General features: G+C 42.0%; 1 protein-coding gene across 16 annotated transcripts in view; it reads left to right on the forward strand.

Annotated features, from left to right (window-relative positions):
• The window catches only part of CAST (calpastatin), a 132,609-nt gene extending 111,376 nt beyond the window's left edge, over window positions 1-21,233 (forward strand). For 9 of the 16 annotated variants that reach the window (XM_005209749.4, XM_010807617.2, XM_005209750.4 and 6 more), the window contains 12 exons: window positions 170-271; window positions 758-841; window positions 3,459-3,509; window positions 3,683-3,754; window positions 4,991-5,089; window positions 6,660-6,767; window positions 9,591-9,683; window positions 11,255-11,302; window positions 11,724-11,816; window positions 13,177-13,248; window positions 18,222-18,287; window positions 19,181-21,233. In XM_005209749.4, coding sequence (XP_005209806.1) covers window positions 170-271; window positions 758-841; window positions 3,459-3,509; window positions 3,683-3,754; window positions 4,991-5,089; window positions 6,660-6,767; window positions 9,591-9,683; window positions 11,255-11,302; window positions 11,724-11,816; window positions 13,177-13,248; window positions 18,222-18,272 — 873 coding nt within the window. In that variant the 3' untranslated portion in view covers window positions 18,273-18,287; window positions 19,181-21,233. 16 annotated transcript variants of the gene reach the window in all.
• Window positions 21,234-22,098: the final 865 nt, after the last annotated feature.

The raw sequence follows: 22,098 nt of genomic DNA on the forward strand, positions 1-22,098 counted from the left end.
TTTTTAAACCTAGATTCTAATTCCGTAGATTTTCCAAATTATTAAAAGATGACCTGTGCTTCTTATCTAGGCCTGAAAGAAGGATGTGCTCATCTGAGTTGTTCGTTGTAGTCTCTTTTAAAAGGCATGGTTAACCATCTACTTAGTATACCCGCTGCTGTGCTTTCAGAAGGGCATGGTGCCAGACGATGCTGTTGAAGCCTTGGCTGGAAGCCTGGGCAAAAAGGAAGCAGATCCAGAAGACGGAAAGCCTGTGGAGGATAAAGTCAAGGTAATGGCAGCTCAGAAACTTCTAGAAAGGAGCTATCATTGGAGCTATGATTGGTCACCCCAACTCCCCAAATAAATCAGTTTAAAAAAAAAAAATTCCTGCAGCACATGGCCGGCTGGACCCCTCTGTTACGATGCATGTCCTGCTTAATAAGTGAAGCAGAGCGAGCGCCAGTGTTTAGGTGTGGCAGTGGGTGGCCGGCGTACAGAGATCGGGCTTCTGAGTCTCATGTTGTCCACCCGGTTTCCATTGCCAAGGACCAAGGCGGGAAGTGGTACTGCCTGCCGCTCCTCACAGCTGCCCCTTAACCCGGCAGGCTGAAAACAGTGGTCTCTGAGCCTGCTAACCCAGGAGGATACAGCGTCAAAGATACAGTTGCTGTGGGAACCTCACAGTGGAGTCACTGACCTCGGATTTAGTCACTCAGGCATCCACTTTATCAGAGAACGAGGTACTAACACTGAAAACGGTTTAATTTTTATTCAGGAAAAAGCCAAAGAAGAGGATCGTGAGAAACTTGGTGAAAAAGAAGAAACGATTCCTCCTGATTACAGATTAGAAGAAGCCAAGGTAAACAGGCCGGGATCTTTTTTTCTAACTCATTTTCATTCATATTGAATTTCATATACATAAAGAAGGGACATGGAACAGACCTGGGATATAAAAGTCATGTTTCTTAGTATTTCAAACATCAAGTAGTATTACTTAACTCACATCCTGTTAGCACACCCACTGTAAAGCTAAAATATTTGTCAGTGGCCTGTCACTCCTTCCTTAGGGGAAAGAAGTCTAAGATTTTCTTGTCTGATACGTGGTTTGTTACAATACCAGAAATAAACAAAACTCAGGAAATCTTTATATGGATAGATAGGAAAACCAAAGGAAAGTAAAGTCGCTCAGTCGTGTCCGACTCTTTGTGACCCCATGGACTGTAGCCTACGAGGCTCCTCCGTCCATGGGATTTCCCAGGCAAGAATACTGAAGTGGGCTGCCATTTCCTTCTCCAGGGGATCTTCCCAACCCAGGGATCGAACCCAGGTCTTCCGCATTGCAGGCAGACGCTTGACCGTCTGAGAACCAATTACTTCCTAAAGAAGGATTTACAAAACTTAGATAAAGTTGAAAAACAGCCCATTTGACATTGTATTATAGTGAGCAATATGGCCTTCCTTGGTGGCTCAGATGGTAAAGAATCTGCCTGCAATGCAGGAGACCCAGGTTCAATTCCTGGGTCGGGAAGACCCCCTGGAGGAGGAATGGCATCCCACTCCAGTATTCCTGCCTGGAGAATTCCCATGGACAGAGGAGCCTGGCAGGCTACAGTCTATAGGGTTGCAAAGAGTCAGACATGACTGAGCAACTCAATATAGCCAGTGATAAATTGACCCATTTCCTTTATTTTGAGTATACAGATTGTACAGAATAAGTGATATGGGAGAGACCACTACTTAAGAGAATATTCTACCAGACTTTATGAATAATGCAGGAAAATCAAATTGATACTCTTTGTATTCATCGATTTGCACTAGTCCATTTATGTGGCAAAGATAGGAACTATACTGAGCGCTCTCCCTGATCGAAAGTTTATTATGCTGGGTCCCTTTAGTCTGCTTCCTTTCTGCATTTCACAATTCAGTCGAAACCATGGCATTTCTATTTGTTTGGGCTTGTATGTTTATAAGGTTCTTAGACCACGTGGCCCGTAAGTAGCTGTCACATTCGATAAAGCTGGTCAAGTGCCTGTAACTCTCTTTAGAGTAGGAGGTTGGAGGTTGGTTACTTTCTCTCTCCCTTTGCTGGATTTTCATCGTAACTTCTAAGAACGTGGCCAGTTAGCTTTCCTGACCACTTTATTCTGTGGTTGTCTCATCCTCAACTATGGATCTCACCCATTATGAATTACCTATGGCTTCATAACATGTCCAGGTGCTGCTTGATTTCGGGGTTAAATCTTGTGTTGTTCTTCAACTGCTCCCATCAGGCCTCCTCAGGAGAGTCAGCTCCCCAAGGTAGACTGCAGGTGTCCCCTTCCAAACTTGGGATGATCTCAGTGTGAGTGTGGAACAAGTGTGCCCCCTGTCCCCACTCCTGTGTGCCCCTTGGGAGATTTGCTGCCTTGGCAGCTAAGGGGTGGCAGAGAGCGCACCCTGGGCTCTGTTCCCCTCCTAACTGGACAGTGATTAGAAGGTCCATGAGGACGCAGAGGACGTGGAAATGGGGGAAAGCACTTTGAGAAAAGGGAAGCTGGTGATACTCTTGACCTCTGCATCTCCTCTAATGTTAAAGCAAATGAAAACCACCTTGATCAGTGTATCAGGGGAACTGTGCAGTTGACCCTGGAGTGACACGGGTTTGAATTGCCTGGGTGCACTTCTGTTGGGACTTTTTTCACTAGTAAACACTACAGCATCTCACCTTCTGTGGTTGACTGAATTCACAGATATGGAATTGAGGATACTGAGGGCCAGGTGTAAATTACACATGGATTTTTTCAGCTGCTTGAGATGTCCGTGCCCTAACCTCTGCAGTTATCCAAGGGTTAACTGTGTGTACAAACAGAGAATCTTGTGCTTACACATTTTTGCATGTGTAGATAAATGGGATTTTACCATTTATTTATAAATCACCTTTTACTAAAGAGCCCCAAATGCTTTATTTTGTCCCATTACTCAGAAGTGGCACTTAGGGTCATTTGAAGGTTGGCATCATCTGAACTGTAAGTTTTGAGCATCATACCCCTAGGGTGAGTTTTCCCAGTGCTTGGTATCGGTGCTTGGCACAGAGTCGGTGCACAGTGGTTGGATGCACTGCCTCTAAAGTTACCCGGCTTTTCCCAGGCAACTCGTGCAAAGCCCCCTCCCCAGGCCAGCGAGGGTCTCATCCCCGTGTTCCCTCTGTGTCCTGTGCACGCTGTGCCACACACCACAGTAGCCATTGTCCGTGGGCTTCTGGAGTTGGCAAGCCCCATTAGCAGCCCCCACGCCTAGGGGATGTCTGTCAGCTGTTTCTTGACATGAGCTCATGAGAGCCTATTTCCTGGTGAGAGAATCTGTTTCCTGGAATGAGGAATCGACTTCATAATGTACATCATCAGCTATAACCTATCAACCTCTGATGCTATTTACAGAGTGCACACTTAGAATACATGTGAAATGACTCAATGCCATGTTTTTCTCCACCTGCACAGGATAAAGACGGAAAACCACTGCTGCCAAAAGAGGTCAAGGAACCGCTCCCAGTAAGCAAGCCAGTTTTTCTCTGAGTGTATCTTTCTCCTTTAGTCCTGATGGTTAATTTAGGAAGGGCAGAGCTTTCTGTGTAATGAGCTGATCAGCATATATGCAGTGACAGTACTTTGGAGAGGAGACTGACGAGGTAGCGTTTGCTGACACGTCTCCTGGTTCTTTGCAGCCCTTGAGTGAAGACGTCCTCCTCGATGCTCTGTCCAAGGACTTCACTGTCCCCTCAGACACATCATCGCCTGTAAGTCTCCTGAGAGTCCTGGTTTTAGTGCCTCACTTTTTAGGGTAGCAGAAATAAGTGGAAACCTGTGACTTAGAATCCGACATGAGAGATGAGGAAACAGTCATGAAATTAGCGGCCCTCAACCCATTGTGGCCATTAAAGATGTATTCCATCAGGAAATATGGTCCAGCACACTGGATGTTTTCAACAGTGTAACTAATAGAGCCAGTGGCCGTGCACTCTGTCAAGTATATGCATGGAAAGAGAATTTAAAACGGAGCTGTCCAATATATTTGAAAAATAAATGCGTAAAGATATGGAAAAAACTGAAAAGCATTTTATTTTTAGGGAAGATTAAGCCAACTAAGTGCCAGGATTTATTATACAGTAATGTTAAAAAGTAAAGTTCTGATTCAGAAAGTGAAGCCAAAAGCCAATGGGAAAATAACCCATCGATGACAGATTTAGTATATCTTTAAAGTGAGAAACGTCATTATTTCAGAAAGATTCTAAAATAATATACTACTTAACATTAAGAAAAAATGATACAACTGAAACCTCATCCTGTGTGCCAAATATTAAAGCAATAGTAGCACTTATTCTGGAGAAGGCAATGGCAGCCCACTCCAGTGTTCTTGCCTGGAGAATCCCCGGGACAGGAGAGCCTGGTGGGCCGCCGTCTATGGGGTCGCACAGTCAGACACGACTGAAGCGACTTAGCAGCAGCAGCAGCAGCACTTATACAGAATTAAAAATAGGATAAGTATCTAATTTAGGCAAGCAAGGCTACTGGAGACAGGCATACCCATTCACTGCTTTTAGCAGCATGATTTTCTAGCAGCTTTTAAAGAGAAGTTATTTGGCGCAATATAGCTAGCACCATACAGAGAGAGAGCCACTTCTAAAATTTACTCAGAGCAACTCATTACAAAGAGCAAAGCTAAAACACTTCCATCAGCCTAAATGTGCAACAAGAAATGTATAAGCCATAAAACTCTTAAATACTTAGCTTATTGAATATTTAGGATAATAAGCAGGAAGAGAAAATAGGAAAGTGTATAAAATAATGCTTGGAGTAGAAAGTAGAATAAAATGGCTCTTAAGCTGCTGTGTTGCTGTGCTTCCATTCGGATCAAGAGAACAACCATCATAAAGCTGTCCCGAGGGTTTTATTTAAGTAATGGCATTGTGGGCATAATTTGCTACAACATATTACGGGTCAAATCTTTTTTCGTGATTGTTTTCTTACAAAAGCAATTTGAAGATGCTAAACTTTCAGCTGTCGTCTCTGAAGTGGTTTCCCAAACCCCAGCTCCAACCACCCAGGCAGCCGGTCCACCCCCCAGCACTGCGGTAAGCAGCATGGCTTATAAGTACTTGGTTTTTGAGCAGCAACTAGAGGGTCAACAAAATTGTTACCACAGTCACCTTCTGTTTCAGAAGAGGTAAGACTGGCAAGATAGGGAGATGACAGAGATTATCTAAAATGATTAAATAAAACAATTCCTGTGAAAGTATTTTACACACACTGAAGGAGCTTAATATATTGTTGCCTTATTAGAATTGAAGTGCAATAATGCATATTGTGTATATATTCAGATTTTTTTAATTGTTTCGCTTTCTTGACAATGTTTCCTTCCTTTATATTTTTTCTGATACATGCTGTAAGTACTACTCATTATTTAACCTCAAGTTTACTTTAAGGAATTGTTCAGTGTTTGAGCTTCTCTCTGCCCACCAAATCACAGATTCCTGGTAGAAAAGCATTGTTTTCCTCCCAGTCATACCAGTAAAAACTTGTCATTTTCATGCTAGTAATGGAAAAACCTCAGTGTCAATATCGTTTTAATTATTTACATGTTCTGAGGCAAGACTGTGGGACCAAAGCTTTTCCTGACTTCCTTGATTAATTTTCTTTACAATACCAAATTATACATGATGCAGGAGACCACGGCACATCAAAAGATAAAGAGATTGCCCTAAACCAAACCCCCAGCTCCTTGGGCTGAGATAGAAGTGCTTTATGAGCTAGTTGGAGACGAAGTAGCTTGAGTGAAGTCAGCTAGGCTCCCTTGCCTTTTGATGTAGCATCAAAGCTTGCTTCCTGCTGCACTCTGAGATTCTGAGTGAATTTTCCTCCTGTTGGGTCAGTCGTGGGATCATCTGAAAATATCCAGAGGCACAATGACAAAGCCCAGATCTGGCTGTGGGCGGCGCCACCATTCGCTGCTATAATCCTGGGCGCTCATGAAGCAGTTAAAACCAGTAAAATGCCCTCTCTCCATGTGTCTGTGTGTATGTCTGCACACACACCCACAGTGACAAAAGTCCCTGTGCAACAGAAGGAAGACTCATTAATAACCAGGCTGCCGTTTACACTTCAGTTCTTAATACTCGGATTTTAGGAGTCCCTAGAATAGTGATCGAGGCTGTTAAGAAACATCCACAATCAAAAAACCTTTTTGGCCTTCCACAGTATGTTTTAGAATGATCCCTTTCCCATCACTTCCTCCGTCAGAGTTTTTAGTTTTTGTTAATATTTTATTTGAAGCTGTCATTAAAACTAGGTATAAAGCTTTATTTACAACAATACACTTGGGAATCAGAGAGTAAACTTAGTGATTTTGTGGGGAACATAATGTTACATGTATTGAAGGCATCATAAGACTTCTAGAAATCGGGCCAAGAACCCCATCTTTTTAGGAAGGACCTATTTTCTAGGAAGAAAAATGCATCTAGGGGTGGGGAGGGTAGACAGGTGCAGAGAGGTGCTGAGTGAAGCGAGGGACAAAGAGCCGGCGTCTCTGCCACCTGCCCCCTCCCTGGGGAAAACCCACGAGCTTACGGAAGTCTCAGAGGCACTGTTGGGGCTGCAGGTGACCTAAGGTGGCTAACCAGTGACTAATTCAGATTTACTTTTTAGCAGCGTGACAACAAAGAACTTGACGATGCCCTGGATCAACTTTCTGACAGTCTCGGGCAAAGACAGCCTGATCCAGATGAGAATAAACCCGTAGAGGATAAAGTCAAGGTACAAGAAAAAAGTCATTTAAATTGAAAGTTTTTATAGCCCTCTTTTTTTGGGGGGGAGGGGGGTATTAGTTCTAAAAGCTCTTGTAGGTCTTCACAGACCCGTTCAACTTCAGCTTCTTCAGCGTTACTGGTTGGGGCATAGGCTCACCGTGATATTGAATGGTTTGCCTTGGAAACGAACAGAGATCATTCTGTCGTTTTTGAGATTGCATCCAAGTACTGCATTTCGGACTCTTTTGTTGACCATGATGGCTACTCCATTTCTTCTGAGGGATTCCTGCCCACAGTAGTAGATATAATGGTCATCTGAGTTAAATTCACACATTCCAGTCCATTCTAGTTTGCTGATTCCTAGAATGTCGATGTTCACTCTTGGCATCTCCTGTTTGACCACTTCCAATTTGCCCTAACATTCCAGGTTCCTATGCAATATTGCTCTTTACAGCATCGGACTTTGCCTCTATCACCAGTCACATCTACAACTGGGTATTGTTTCTGCTTTGGCTCTGTCCCTTCATTCTTTCTGGAGTTATTTCTCCACTGATCTCCAGTAGCATATTGGGCACCTACCAACCTGAGGAGTTCCTCTTTCAGTATCCTATCATTTTGCCCTTTCATACTGTTCATGGGGTTTCAAGGCAAGAATACTGAAGTGGTTTGCCATTCCCTTCTCCAGTTTTCATTCCAATCCCAAAGAAAGACAATGCCAAAGAATGCTCAAACTACCGCACAATTGCACTAATATCACACGCTAGTAAAGTAATGCTCAAAATTCTCCAAGCCAGGCTTCAGCAATATGTGAACTGTGAACTTCCAGATGTTCAAGCTGGTTTTAGGAAACGCAGAGGAACCAGAGATCAAATTGCCAACATCTGCTGGATCATGGAAAAAGCAAGAGAGTTCCAGAAAAACATCGATTTCTGCTTTATTGACTATGCCAAAGCCTTTGACTGTGTGGATCACAATAAACTGTGGAAAATTCTGAAAGAGATGGGAATACCGGACCACCTGACCTGACTCTTGAGAAACCTATATGCAGGTCAGGAAGCAACAGAACTGGACATGGAACAACAGACTGGTTCCAAGTAGGAAAAGGAGTACGTCAAGGCTGTATAATGTCACTCTGTTTATTTAACTTATGTGCAGAGTACATCATGAGAAATGCTGGGCTGGATGAAGCACAAGTTGGAATCAAGATTGCTGGGAGAAATATCAATAACCTCAGATATGCAGATGACACCACCCTTACGGCAGAGAAGGCGATGGCACCCTACTCCAGTACTCTTGCCTGGAGGGTCCCATGGATGGAGGAGCCTGATGGGCTGCAGTCCATGGGGTCGCAAAGAGTCGGACATGACTGAGTGACTTTACTTTCACTTCTTACTTTCATGCATTGGAGAAGGAAATGGCAACCCACTCCAGTGTTCTTGCCTGGAGAATCCCAGGGACAGGAGGAGCCTGGTGGGCTGCTGTCTATGGGGTTGCACAGAGTCGGACACAACTGAAGTGACTTAGCAGCAGCAGCAGCAGCCACCCGTATGGCAGAAAGTGAAGAGGAACTAAAAAGCCTCTTGGTGAAAGTGAAAGAGGAGAGTGAAAAAGTGGGCTTAAAGCTCAACATTCAGAAAACGAAGATCATGGCATCTGGTCCCATCACTTCATGGGAAATAGATGGGGACACAGTGGAAACTGTCAGACTTTATTTTTGGGGGCTCCAAAATCACTACAGATGGTGATTGCAGCCATGAAATTAAAATACGCTTACTTTTTGGAAGGAAAATTATGACCAACCTAGATAGCATATTAAAAAGCAGAGATATTACTTTGACAACAAAGGTCTGTCTAGTCAAGGCTATGGTTTTTCCAGTGGTCATGTATGGATGTGAGAGTTGGACTGTGAAGAAAGCTGAGCGCCGAAGAATTGACACTTTTGAACTATCATGCTGGAGAAGACTCTTGAGAGTCCCTTGCAAGGAGATCCAACCAGTCCATCCTAAAGGAGACCCGTCCTGGGTGTTCATTGGAAGGATTGATGCTGAGGCTGAAACTCCAATACTTTGGCCACCTCATGCGAAGAGTTGACTCATTGGAAAAGACCCTGATGCTGGGAGGGATTGGGGACAGGAGGAGAAGGGGATGACAGAGGATGAGATGGCTGGATGGCATCACTGACTCGATGCACATGAGTTTGGGTGAACTCCGGGAGTTGGTGATGGACAGGGAGGCCTGGCGTGCTGCGGTTCATGGGGTCACAAAGAGTCAGACACGACTGAGCGACTGAACTGAACTGAACTGATAGCCCTGACTTGCCTGCAATCGGTCTTCCCTAGTGGCTCAGCTGGTAAAGAATCCACCTGCAATGCAGGAAACCTGGGTTTGATCCCTGCGTTGGAAAGATCCCCTGGAGGAGGGAATGTTAACCCAGTATTCTTACCTGGATAATTCGTCATTGACTTGATGGACATGAGTTTGAGTAAACACCAGAAGTTGGTAATGGACAGGGAAGCCTGGCATGCTGCAGTCCATGGGGTCGCAAAGAGTTGGACATGACTGAGTGACTGAGAATAATTACTTAAAAGCTTATTTCAGTTTAAAATACAAGTAGAAAATTCATAGGTGTGGAATGACAAACAGAAGCACTGGGTTTGCTTTTTTTCCATCAACTGGAAATCTGTTGACATTGTTGCTCTAAGTTACTTATAAAACTTAGAGGGACTATGTTTTGCCTCAGAAATATCCAATAAATGCTGAATGCTGCATTTTCGAATGTGCTAGATGAAGGTAGAACAGAATAGTAATTCTGTATGTTCAATGTTTACAGGAAAAAGCCAAAGCTGAACACAGAGACAAGCTGGGAGAAAGAGATGACACCATCCCACCTAAATACCAACATCTTTTGGATGACAACAAGGAGGTAAATGAAGGTGGTGTCCAGGTTGGATCTATACTCCAAAGCTTTTGAGATTCAAACCTCACTTGAACAGAACACTGTAACAATAGCATAAAAATGTAACATGACTGACACATTTAATCTGTCCCCACTGAGCAGGCTGTCTAGAATTCTGTTTAATATTTATTTGAGCCAGTATCCTTGCATGTTTACTGTGCTGGGCACTGTGGCGTAGAGAGAATTGAAGAATGTTCCATCACTCGCTGATGCTTAACAGTGATTCCGAGGCAGGTACACAGAAGAATTCTCTGCAAGAAAAGGCTGTAATAACAATGAATGATATTTGTAATCTTACCTGACACAGAGTCTCTCTGTTGAAGCAGAACAGAAAAAGAGCTAGGATGGAAATAATTCATGGGGCAAATACGATCCAAGGCCTGCTGTCTCTCTTTCTTCCCCAACACCACCACCACCGGTGCTGTTGAGAACGAAGACCGGCAAAACCATATTTCCAATTGAAAGCTCTGTTGCTCTATCTCAGTACAGCAACAGTATCGTCAAGAAGTTTATCTGTCTTTGTGTCTCTCCTGGTCAGCCTGCTGTGTTCCCTGCCCCTTCCTGTTTGGCTTCTAGATATTAAATAACCCTTTCCAGATCTGTTCATCAGATAAAAACAAGGAAGTCCAAATGACAGTTTCTGTCTCTGCACTGATGATTTGTGAAGGGTTTGACTGTATAGAATACTATCAGCTTCACTGTCTTCTGTTACAGAAATCAGTTCCCCTCGCTTGCATTCAGCAGTCATGACAGCGCTTGTACACCCTGCTAGAATGCCCCTGCTCTGATGGTCCCATCTGACCCTGTTGTGTTCTTTGGGAAATGTGTTCATTAGTGTCCTGGCCTTTGCCGATGGGAAAATCCCTGATGAGTTGTCCTTGGAATCCTCACTGAAAAAAAATCACCTACAGACCATTTCAGTGCCTCAAATCCTTTTGAAGTGTAATAAGCTGTAGTGGATACATATATAGTAAAACAGCAAATAAGACATAAAAACACAAGTTACCTTTTGTGATGTTTTAACTAGAGTTAAGCAGTGACAGAGTTGCTAAAATAGTATTTCTTTCACTTCCAGGAACAGATTCATCCTTTGCGTTTTCCCCAAGGCTATTGAAATAGTTATGAGATAGTCATTAAGCAAAGCTGGTGAAGAGATAATACGGACCCAGGTTTATCAGTTATGCAAAGTATACAGTTGTCCCTTGGTATCTAGGGGGGGTTAGTTCCAAGACCCCCAGAGACCAAAATCTGAGGGTACTTTAGATCATCTCTGCATTACTCAGAATACCTAATACAGTGCAAGTGCTACATAAGTAGTTGCTAGCATGTGGCAAATTCAAGATTTGCTTTTTGGAAATTCCTAGAATTCTGTATCCCCAAATAGTTTCAATCTGCTGGTTGGTTGAATCTGCCAATGCAGAAGCCACAGATGCAGGGGGATGACTGAACTCCACTGGATAAAGATCATGTAAATACTGACTTACACCTGAGTAAAACCTTTACAATTTGTTTAACCAACGGTCTGCTTTGTTTCTAAGGGCACACCCGGGAAGCCAAAGGCATCAGAGAAGCCCAAGGCATCAGAGGTAAATATCATAGCTGTGTATTTCCAGAAACAATTTTTTTAACCTCTAGCTGCAGCTTTCACATTTTAGAAATCTAAAATTCAGTGAATGCCTACCTTGTGCTTGGTCTGATGCCAAGGCATGTATATTATATATTATTTCTGTCTTCCCAAGAGCCACTCAACATAGGCAGTTCCATTTTCCAGATTAGAACATCATAGCTCAGAGAATACTCAGCACCTTGTATAACAGAGTGGAAGAAAATGGAGCTGTCAAGATTTTCCTGTTGTAAGATCTCTTTTATAATAGTTTGTTAGGAAAAGAATGCAGCAAGGCTTTCTTTGAACACATTTTCAGGGCTGTGGGGAAATAACCCACAAAGCATCTTTCCCTTGCTTCTCCAAAAAGCAAATCTTGATGGTTATTTCTGTTGATATCTCAGAAACCTGCAGGTGCCCAGGACCCCATTGATGCCCTCTCAGGGGACTTTGACAGCTGTCCCTCGACTACAGAAACCTCGACAGACACACCAAAGGTACTGGGCTTTTTCTTCTTGGCTTTTGTTTTTAATGTATCTCTGTACAAACAACACACACACACATTATATAATTTTATACCGTAAAATAAACTGATTAATGCCCTAGGAAACTTGAAAAAAATTCTATTTCTCCCCAAACACCATTATTTGGTGTTATTTCTTGTCTTTTTGCATATGTAGGTTTTACATAATTATACTTAGATTCTATATATATATTATATAGAATATATATATTATATATAGAATATTCTATATTCTCTACTTAGATTCTATATATAAAACATTTCTTAAGAGTATATCATAAATGTTTTCCATGTTGCTTTATAAGCTCCATTGCCACCATTTTTGATTGCCACACTATATTGGCTTGTAACAGTACGACTTTATCTGTGGTCATTTAAAAGGAGAGCAGTCCCTCACTGTATACACCATGCCCCTTGCCCTCTGGGCTTTCCTCCCCTTTTCTGCCCTGAGCAGCTCTCCTCCTTACCCCTCAGAGACCAGTTCAAGCATCAGCTGCTCCAGGAAGCTCTCCCTGTCTGCTTCTCCCTTCCCAGGTCAGGGGCTTCTCCTCTGCCATCCCTGCGTTGTGAGTTACCTGTCCCATGGGCCTCACTCCACTGAGCTGTGGGCTTTAGATAGCAGTCATGTGTCTGGTAGCTCTGTGGCCAGCATCAGCAAAATGCCTGGTGCATAGCAGAGGAGATCGAATGTGAATGGGGAAAAAAGTGTAATCCACCAAATAGGAGGAAAAGTGAAATGAGTGTCCTCCGTTGTTATTTTCAGAATAAAATGCATGTGGTTTCAGCGGGTATTAAACATATTTCCCAGTCACTGAATTGCGAGTCTTCCCTATCTTGCGTGATTTAATTTCTAGATCACATCAGTATCCTATTTCTCAACTCCTAGAACCTCATCAATAATGCCTTTTTGGTGAATGGACTTTACTTTTGTATGTGACTGGCCCTAGCTCACTCTGGTTGCTTCCACTGTTAGATTATTCTTCCATAATTCTGAAAGCAGTGTCCTCTTGGCACATAGAAACCAGTCCTGATAGAACCAGGCTCTATTTTGATAAGCAAAATACAGTCTGAGTGCATCGTGAAAATTGGCAGGGCGTCAACGTGAGTCGCCTTTTCCTCATTTTTTTCCCTTCTTACCTCCCACTTTGAACACCTGTGTGTACATTCACTGTGGTTCAAAAAGTCATGACTGTGAAATACTCAATTTTTCATTATTTAAACTGGAGATTCCAGGCTCCTAAAAAGAAGAGTCTGGATCGATTTGCTTGCAGCAGCAGTTAATTGCTAGATGGAGTGTTGACTGCAGCAGCTTCATTACATCTCCTCTGCTCTAGGACAAAGACAAGAAGCCTGCTTCCAGTGCCGAAGCACCTAGGAATGGCGGGAAAGCAAAGGATTCCACAAAGGTAAGTTCAAAGCTCGGTCGTGTCCGACTGTTTGTGACCTTCATGGACTGTAGCCCGCCAGGCTCCTCCATCCATGGGATTTTCCAGGCAAGAGTACTGGAGTGGGTTGCCATTTCCTTCTCCAGGGCATCTTCCTGACTCAGGGATCCAACCAGGGGCTCCTGCACTGCAGGAAGACTCTACCATATAAGCCACCAGGGAAGCCCCCACCAGAGCAGTAAATAGATGACAAATGAGCTTGGCAATTACAGGGAACGGCACGTTCTTAGTCATTTACTTTCTGCTTGGGGTCTATTTAGAATAAGACCATTTTTAAGTACTATCTATACCTTAGAACATCTTGCCAAAGAAACTGAAGTTTTAAAGATTTTTTTTTTAATTATTTATTTTAATTGGAGGTTAATTCCATTACAATATTGTAGTGGTTTTTGCCATACATTGACATGAATCAGCCATGATATATATTATTTTTTAAAGTAATCGATACTTAAGTATCAATATTACTTATCAATAATCAGTATTCAGTAAGTATCAACTTACTGAAGGAACAAAGATTCGGAACACAATTGAAGCGTGCTGCATTGCCAGCCCTTGTCACACAAAGTCCCAGTGTCAGCTGTGCTGGTCTGGGGTGAGCGGAGGCCCTCTCCCTTCATCAGCCCCAAACGCCTTGCACTCCCTTGTTGCTACTCTCCCCTACCGTGTGCAGAAAGCCTCGCCTTCTACTTAAAGAGAAAACTGAGGGTGCCTTGCAGGAAATAACCAAGACCCCTTCCTATCTTCCTCCTAATAAACCCACTCTCCCCTCCTTGTCTGCAGCCCCTTCTCTCTCTTTCTCAAGGGGTCACTAACTCTCTCCAGGCCTCCCTGGTTGCTCAGCTGGTAAAGAATCCACCAGCAATGCAGGAGACCAGGGTTTGATCCCCAGGTTGGGAAGATCCCCTGGAGAAGGAAAAGGCTACCCATTCCGGTATGCTGGCCTGGAGAATTCCATGAACTGTGTAGTCCATGGGGTCCCAAAGAGTCAGTCCTGAATATTCACTGGAAGGACTGATTCTAAAGCTGAAACTCCAATACTTTGGCCACGTGATGCAAAGAACCAACTCATTGGAGAAGACCCTGATGCTGGGAAAGATTGAAGGAGCGGGGAGAAGGGGACAACAGAGGATGAGATGGTGGGATGGCATCACCAACTCGATGGACATGAGTTTGAGTAGGCTTCGGGAGTTGGTGATGGACAGGGAAGCCTGGCGTGCTGCAGTCCATGGGGTCGCAAAGAGTCGGACATGGCTGAGCAAGTGAACTGAACTGTCTCCAGTATCTCTGTCTCAATTCATCTCCTTTGTAGCACAAACATATTCAAGCTCTTCAACAACTCAAAGCCCTATTCCCTCCATCCCTTCACCTCCTTGGAAGATCTGTCTGTGACCCCTGCTCCCCCTCCTTGGGCTCCCCCTGAGAACAGCAGTGACATGCTGGTTGCTGTACTGTTTCCTTATCAGCCCTTAGTTTGCTTGTTCTCTCGGGGTGTGCTTTGGGACGTTAGATTTGATGCTGTAATGACTGAGACTTCGGGACGGGTGAATATTTTATAACTTCACCTGCCCAAAGACCCAGACTAACACTTCCTACCTCACATTTCCACTTGGATAAACATTGACAGTATAGATCCGTATACATTATTAGATCAAGTCTAAATCGCCACCAATTATTAAGAAAAAAGTCAACAGTTTGATTACGATGTTAGTCATCATAACAGCAAATTAAGACATGTTAAAATATGTGTGCGTGGCAAAGGAGATGACACCACCAGAGAATGTAGTTTCTGTAAATCTTGGAACAGGAAAGTAGTATAGAGAACTAGAGAAGCTCTTACAGTCTCTGAGATCCAATATACTCATATTAAATACTAGTAGTCTTTCCTCCCAAGTGGTACCTCATTTTTCACATTGTTATAGAAAGCAGAACTGAGACTAATGAGCAGATCTGGTTTCTTAGAGCTGGGCGTTAATGCAGCATGGCACTTTGAAAGTTTCCTATTATTAAAATGACTCAAACTGTGGTTAGGAAAGGGATGGAAGTTGGATTGGATAAACAACTTCTGGGTCCCCTCCAATTCTAAAACCATAGTATTCAAATGGTTATGACTGTTAATTCCAATTATAACGAGAAATAAAAGATACAGGTCCAGAAACAATAATCCAGCTGCATCCAAACTCTTAAAAAGCAAGATAGTGAGTTCTGGTTCAAGGTGGTGATGCAGAAAAGATCAGCTCGCCTCGTACCATGGAAACACCAGATCTACAGCTGCATACACAACAATTTCCTCTAGGAAAAAACTCCTACAGTGATATGAATGACTCCTATCCATCAGGCCAATAAAAGAAGGCCAGCATTAAAGAAGGTAGAAGAGGCTGGGACAGACTCTTGACATAAATCCAGTCCCAACACAGTCAACTCACCGTCAGAAGGAAACTCAAAACTCAGAGCTTCTCCTGAGGAGCAAATCAGGTTGAACCCCCAAGGCAGCACCCCAACATTTAAAGACCACCTGAGAAATGAGCACACAAAACCTCTAGCTTTGGGAAGCCAATGGAGTTTGTGTCCAGAAGGCCATAGCAAACTGAGGAAAGCTTCTTCAAGAGCTCATGAGCTCAGACGCACCCGCCCCCCCAACCAAGCAATCAGAGCTACAGTTCTTAGCCGGCCACTATCCCCAGAGTGCTGCACAGACCACAGACCAAAACACGCCCCAGCTTTCTGTGTAAGAGGCCTCCTTGCTTGTCCTGAAGCTCCGGTGTGAGAAGCAGGCTTCCGATTTGGCAGAAGATGCCCAGATGTGCTCTTAGGAGACATCAGCTGGGTGCTCACCACCACTGAGCTATTTCTCCATCTCACTCCAGGCCACCAGTATCTCCCAGAAAAGGGGCTTTGACGCTTACCTAGACGCCAAATTTTTGTAACTGCCCCCCAGAGGGATACTTCCTGATCACCTGCTGTGGCCCTTCAAGACTATTATGTTTGTATATTGAACCAATGAAGATAAAATAGGCTGCTTACAGTGTTTGGAGATAATCAAGAGTCAGGGCAGGGTTTAACAGTAAAGTTCATCTGCTACACGAGGCTACTCCTTCAAGACTGGAAGAGGTGGCTGTTTTATCTAATGCACACAGACCAACACAGAGAGTCAAAGAAAATGAAGAAATGGAAGAATACATTCCAAACGATTAAAACCTCAGGATAGAAACCTTAATGAAGCGGTTTACCTGATGAGTTCAAAGTAACAGTCATAAAGATGCTCACCAAACTTGGGAGAAGAATGGATGAACACAGTGAGAACTTCAACAAAGATATAGGAAAAATACAAGAAAGTAACAGATAGTCACAGAGCTGAAGAAGACAGTAACGGAACCAAAAAACACACTGGAGAGGTTCAACAGCAGACTAGAAGCAGAAGTACGGATCCAGGAACTCAAGGACAGAGCAACGGGACTCACCCAGTCAAAGCAGCAAAAAAAAGATAGCCAAAAAGACTTATCAGACAATATCACGCAGACCCACACAGATGAACATTTGCATTATAGGAGTCCCAAAAGGAGAAGCAAGAGAGAAAGAGACCAAGAACTTATTGACATAAATAATGGCTAAAACCTTCCCTAACCTGAGGAAGGAAACGGACATTCATAACCAGGAAGCCCAGATGCTTTCAAATAAGAAGAATCCAAAGACACCCACACCAAAGACACATTAAAATGTCAAAAGTTAAAGACAAGGAGAGGAATTTGAGTATACCAAAAGAAAAACAACTTTTTACATACAAGGGGCCTCTGTTAAGACTCTCAGCAGATTTTCAACAGAAATTTTGCAGGCCAGAAAAGGAGTATCATGATATATTTTCAAAGTGCTGAAAGAAAAAAACGCCAAGGATATTCTCTTCTTAGAAAAACTGTCATTCAGGAAAAAAATTTTCCCGATAAGCAAAAGCTAAAGGAGTTCATCACCATTAAACCAGTTTTACAAGTAATGTTAAAAAGACTTCTTTAAGCTGAAAAGGGTGCTAATTAGTAATGGGAGAACAATCAAAGTACAAATCTCACTGGTAAAGGTTAATATACAGCAAAATTCAGAATAATTTAATGTAAAGGTGGTGTATTAATCACTGATAAAGCTAGTAGGAAATTTAAAAGACAAAAGTAATTTAAAAAACAGCTAACTATAATAAGGGATACACAAGATTAAAAAGACATAAAATGGACATCAAAAACAAAACATGAGGGTGATGAGTAAAACTGTAGAGCTTTGGAATGCATTTAAACCTAAGTGATTGTCAACTTAAAATATAACTGTAACCCTTATGGTAACCACAAAGTAGCTGCACGAAAACCTTTGGTAGATAAACGAAAGAGAAAGGAACCTACTGTAGGAAATCATCAAATCACAAAAGGAGAGAGCCAGAGAAAAGAGAGCAAAGAAACTACAGAACAGTCAGAAACAGTTCACAGAATGGCAATACGTACACACTTATTAATAAATACTTTGAAAATAATGAGCTGAACTCCCCAGAATACAGAGAGGCAGAATGGATTAAAAAAACATGACACATCTATGTATACTGCCTATAAGAAACTCGCTTCAAATTTAAAGACAGACTGAAAGTGAAGAGATGGAAAAATAAGCCTTGCAAGTGGAAACCAATGATGTTGGCCTTCAAACAAAAAATGAAAGTCTAGAGTAAAACATTTAGAATCACTTAAGGTTATTTTTAGTTTATAAACTTCAAGGGGAAGAATTCAGTGTTTGGACTAAATAAAATACTCAAAAAGGACTATCTTATTTTCCCCTGCTAACTGCCATCTTTTACCTTTTTAAATCTGAAAAACATTTTTCCTCATAAAGCTCTTCTGGTTGATCAGTTTGGGGTACTCAATACAGAAAATAAAGAACTCATTGATGGTTTTTGCTTGTCCTTTTAGGCAAAGGAGGAAACTTCCAAGCCAAAAGCTGATGGAAAAAGTACAAGTTAAAGTTCACACTATTTGGTAAGTTGGGTGTTTGTCACAAATGAAGACCACTGTACCTTCTACCAGCCCGTGTGTTATAGGTGAGAGAAACTAAGTCCATTTCTTGAGTATTTCATGTTCTCTTTATGCTATTGGCAATGAAAGGGACACTGAAATCTGTAGAGTAATTCCCTGAAAAGCAATAAATGGTGCTTCCAGAATGTTTAAAAACATTAATCTTGTAATTAAAAGCTCTTTAAAATATGAGGCCAGGCTTTTAAACAAAATGACCATCTAAGTCTAGTTGACTCTTTGAAACCCAAATGCTCATGACTGCAGGTTACTGTGGCAAAGCAAAATTGACAAGTTACATCTTATGGTGAAATGGCCTTACGATCTAGATATTACCCGAAACACTTGTGGGGTGAGGAGAAGTGCACGCCTACGGTCTGACGGTAATTGCAGGGTTTTGAGAATAGGGCAAAGGAAAAGACTGATAACTTGTGATCATCTTAGTTTTAGAAAGTAAAGCCCTGTGTTTGATTCTACTTTACAGTAACCGAAGAGCTGGTTTGGATGAGGGAGACTCTGACATCTGTCTTGAGAGCTAGGCCCTTATTAATGTCAAAGAGAAGAGGCCTTATTCTAAATGACAAAAGCATATAACTACTCGCTGCAAAAAAATCTAAAAGAAATAACAATGTGGATTAAATTGGATTGGCTCTCTCACCGTGATTCACTTTCATTTCCTGTAGAGGAAGGTATACTGATTAGAACTGCTCCAAAGATTTTCTCCAAAAAAAAAAGTTCTTCTTCTAATTTTCTACTCTAATATCTGCTTAAAGTAAATGCCTCCTTAGATTTATTATGCCTGTAATAAGAAAATAACCTAGCAAATGGTTCACTGGATTTTCTTCTTTGAATTTTTCAAGGTATCTGCATATAAAATCTTCAGCGGGTAGATGGTGACTTCTGAAGAAGAAAAGGCTTTGATAACAGAAACAATTTCTGGGTGGCTTGGAGACAGTGGTATTTGCTGAGTCTTTTGACCTCCTAAACATTGTCTGTTATTCTTTTCCTGAAAAGAAACTGAATTTGTCTGGTTCACCTGTGTTATTCTACTGAGTATTGATAAACTTTAAATTTTTAAAAATTGCCTTCAGTTGGGAGAGAAAGGAACTTTATATTTCTAAGAGATACATTTGATAGTTTCTTAAAGCAGCACACAAAAAAGGAAAAACCTTTGCAAACTTTTGCACATTCTCCCCACAGTGCCTGTAAATCTCATTAGTATTTTCGATTTGCACTTATTTTTGTTGTTAGCATTTGGAAAACGATGCCTCACGTGTTCTTCAGTGTTCTGATTTCTCATGACCCCTTTCCTCTTAGACTTGTGGACTGTGTTTGATGTTTCTTTGGGTTGTTGTTTATAAGTCAGTCATAAAATACTGTGCATTGGGCACATGTCTCCTCTTGAGCTGCTAATCGTAGAGACCCTGGACAGACCAGGAAGCGCCGCACCCCCCTTTCAGGTTGAACTTCTCTTTGCCAGAGGTTAGGACTTCCGCACCTTGTCCGCAGAGACCCAGCGGGACTTGACTCAAGTCAGAAGAGCAAAACGCAGACTCTGTCACTGCATAGCAAGTTTCAAGAATAACAAAACCTAATGCTTAGAATACTCACATGGCTTGATCTCTGCCACAGTACTGCCTTAAGCTGGGCTTGCCATCCTCTCTCTGTGAAACCGAGCAGCCGCTGTTAGCGCAGAGCCATTGCCACGTCAGTCTTGCGCTGTACAGCATGTGGCTTAATGGAAGTTGGGTTTATTGCCAAAAACAAAAACAAACTTCTGCTTAAAAATAAAGAAAAAAGATCTTTTTAACATTAAAAAAAATAATCTGTTTTTTTTTCCCCCATAGCCATTTAAGAACTAGGGAGGGTCTGATATCCGACAACTTGGAAAGGTTTCTCATATTTTTCTGAATGGTTGATGAACATAGCACTGATGAAATTAAATTATCAAAATCCCATCTTCATTTTCTGATAGTGAACGCAGGAAAAGATATCAGGTACACATCATAAAACTGATTTGGAATTCCTGCTTTCAGAGAGTACAGCCTTCCTTAGCATCTGTTTAAACTATTTCTTAGGACTTGGCAATTTCACTAAAAATTAGTAGTATCACTGATACTGTCTAATGGGGTAGGAGGCAAGCAAAATAACAATACTATTCATAATGGGTATCCAATTCTATTAATACTAACAATTCTCTTTAAAAATCATGCATATGCCTGAGATTGCAAACTTCATCCACTTCAAATGCTCTGTCTTCATCTCATGAGAGGTAAAGGCATTATTAGTCTAAATCTGGGAAAGATAAGCCAGGATTATGGTAATTTAAACAGACCTTTTCAAGGCACTAACAAGAAAATAAACACTTTTCCTGAGGGATTTTAACTATGTGTCTGTAAGTAGTACAAAGTTGTTTTAAAAAAAATGAAACCTTTGACATTGACAGATGTGTTTGCAAAGATATGACTCCAGTATTACTAATTTACATGCATATATCAAGTGTTTTTTTAATTACATACCAAATCCAGAGATTTTAAGAAATGCCTGTAAAAGTAAACATTTATTTAAGGTTCTCTGAATATGCCTTTTGTTTATTCAAAATGTCTTCAAGACTTGGGTGTCTGCTGGTAATTAATGATGAACTGAGTAAGCTACAGGATCTAAATCAGTCCTTTTTACCCATCTAATTCACAGTAAATAATTGCAAATACTTGCTTAGAGGTAAATAACATTTTTTATTACCAAAAAGGGTTTTGCACATTGTTGCGGTGATGTGTGTCTCTTTAGAAAACGGACTTCTCCAAAAGCAAATGAAAATAGGTTCCTCAGGTGACCAAAACGGAAAACCACTATGTCCATGTTTCATTACTCAAGATACAAGATGCAATTAAAGGAAAGTATTTTACATTAAAATCTTGGCTTTGTATGTTTTTTAGAAGGAAAACACCTGGGGGGTAGAAATGACCAGTGATTTCTGTTTTTTCGTTCTTAAACCATGAAGTCAGGCAGTATATATAAAAATGGAATTATAAACACATTTATGTCCTGAAAAGACCTTCTATTCCATAGTGTGTTAGAACACATTGACATTTTTCATATCCTATTCCTTTATCTTAAGTTTTGCAATATATTAAACTCATAAAAGATTTCAACTCCAACAACACCATACCTGGTCTTCGCTTAGGCTGATATAAGCAAGTCGTTTCCATTTCACAGTAGCTTACATTTAGTAGAGTCTGCAGTGCTCACTCGGAGAAGGCAATGGCACCCCACTCCAGTACTCTTGCCTGGAGGATCCCAGGGACAGAGGAGCCTGGTGGGCTGCAGTCCATGGGGTCACTAAGAGTCAGACATGACTGAGCGACTTCACTTTCACTTTTCACTTTCATGCACTGGAGAAGGAAATAGCAACTCACTCCAGTGTTCTTGCCTAGAGAATCCCAGGGACGGAGGAGCCTGGTAGGCTGCAGTCCATGGGGTCACACAGAGTCAGACACAACTGCAGCGACTTAGCAGCAGCAGCAGCAGCAGTGCCCACTGGCAATAAACAACAAGTTATTTAGGGATTATAAACCAGACCATCTCATCCTCTGTCAGCCCCATCTCCTCCTACCTTCAGTCTTTCCCAGCATCAGGGTCTTTTCAAATGAGTCACTTCTTCAACGGTTGGATGGCATCACCGACTCAATGGACATGAGTTTGAGTAAATTCCGGAAACTGGTGATGGACAGGGAGGCCCGGCGTGCTGTAGTCCATGGGGTCACAAACAGTCGGACAC

The sequence above is a fragment of the Bos taurus genome, chromosome 7, assembly GCF_002263795.3.
Source record: "Bos taurus isolate L1 Dominette 01449 registration number 42190680 breed Hereford chromosome 7, ARS-UCD2.0, whole genome shotgun sequence".
In the NCBI taxonomy this organism is placed as follows: Eukaryota; Metazoa; Chordata; class Mammalia; order Artiodactyla; family Bovidae; genus Bos; species Bos taurus.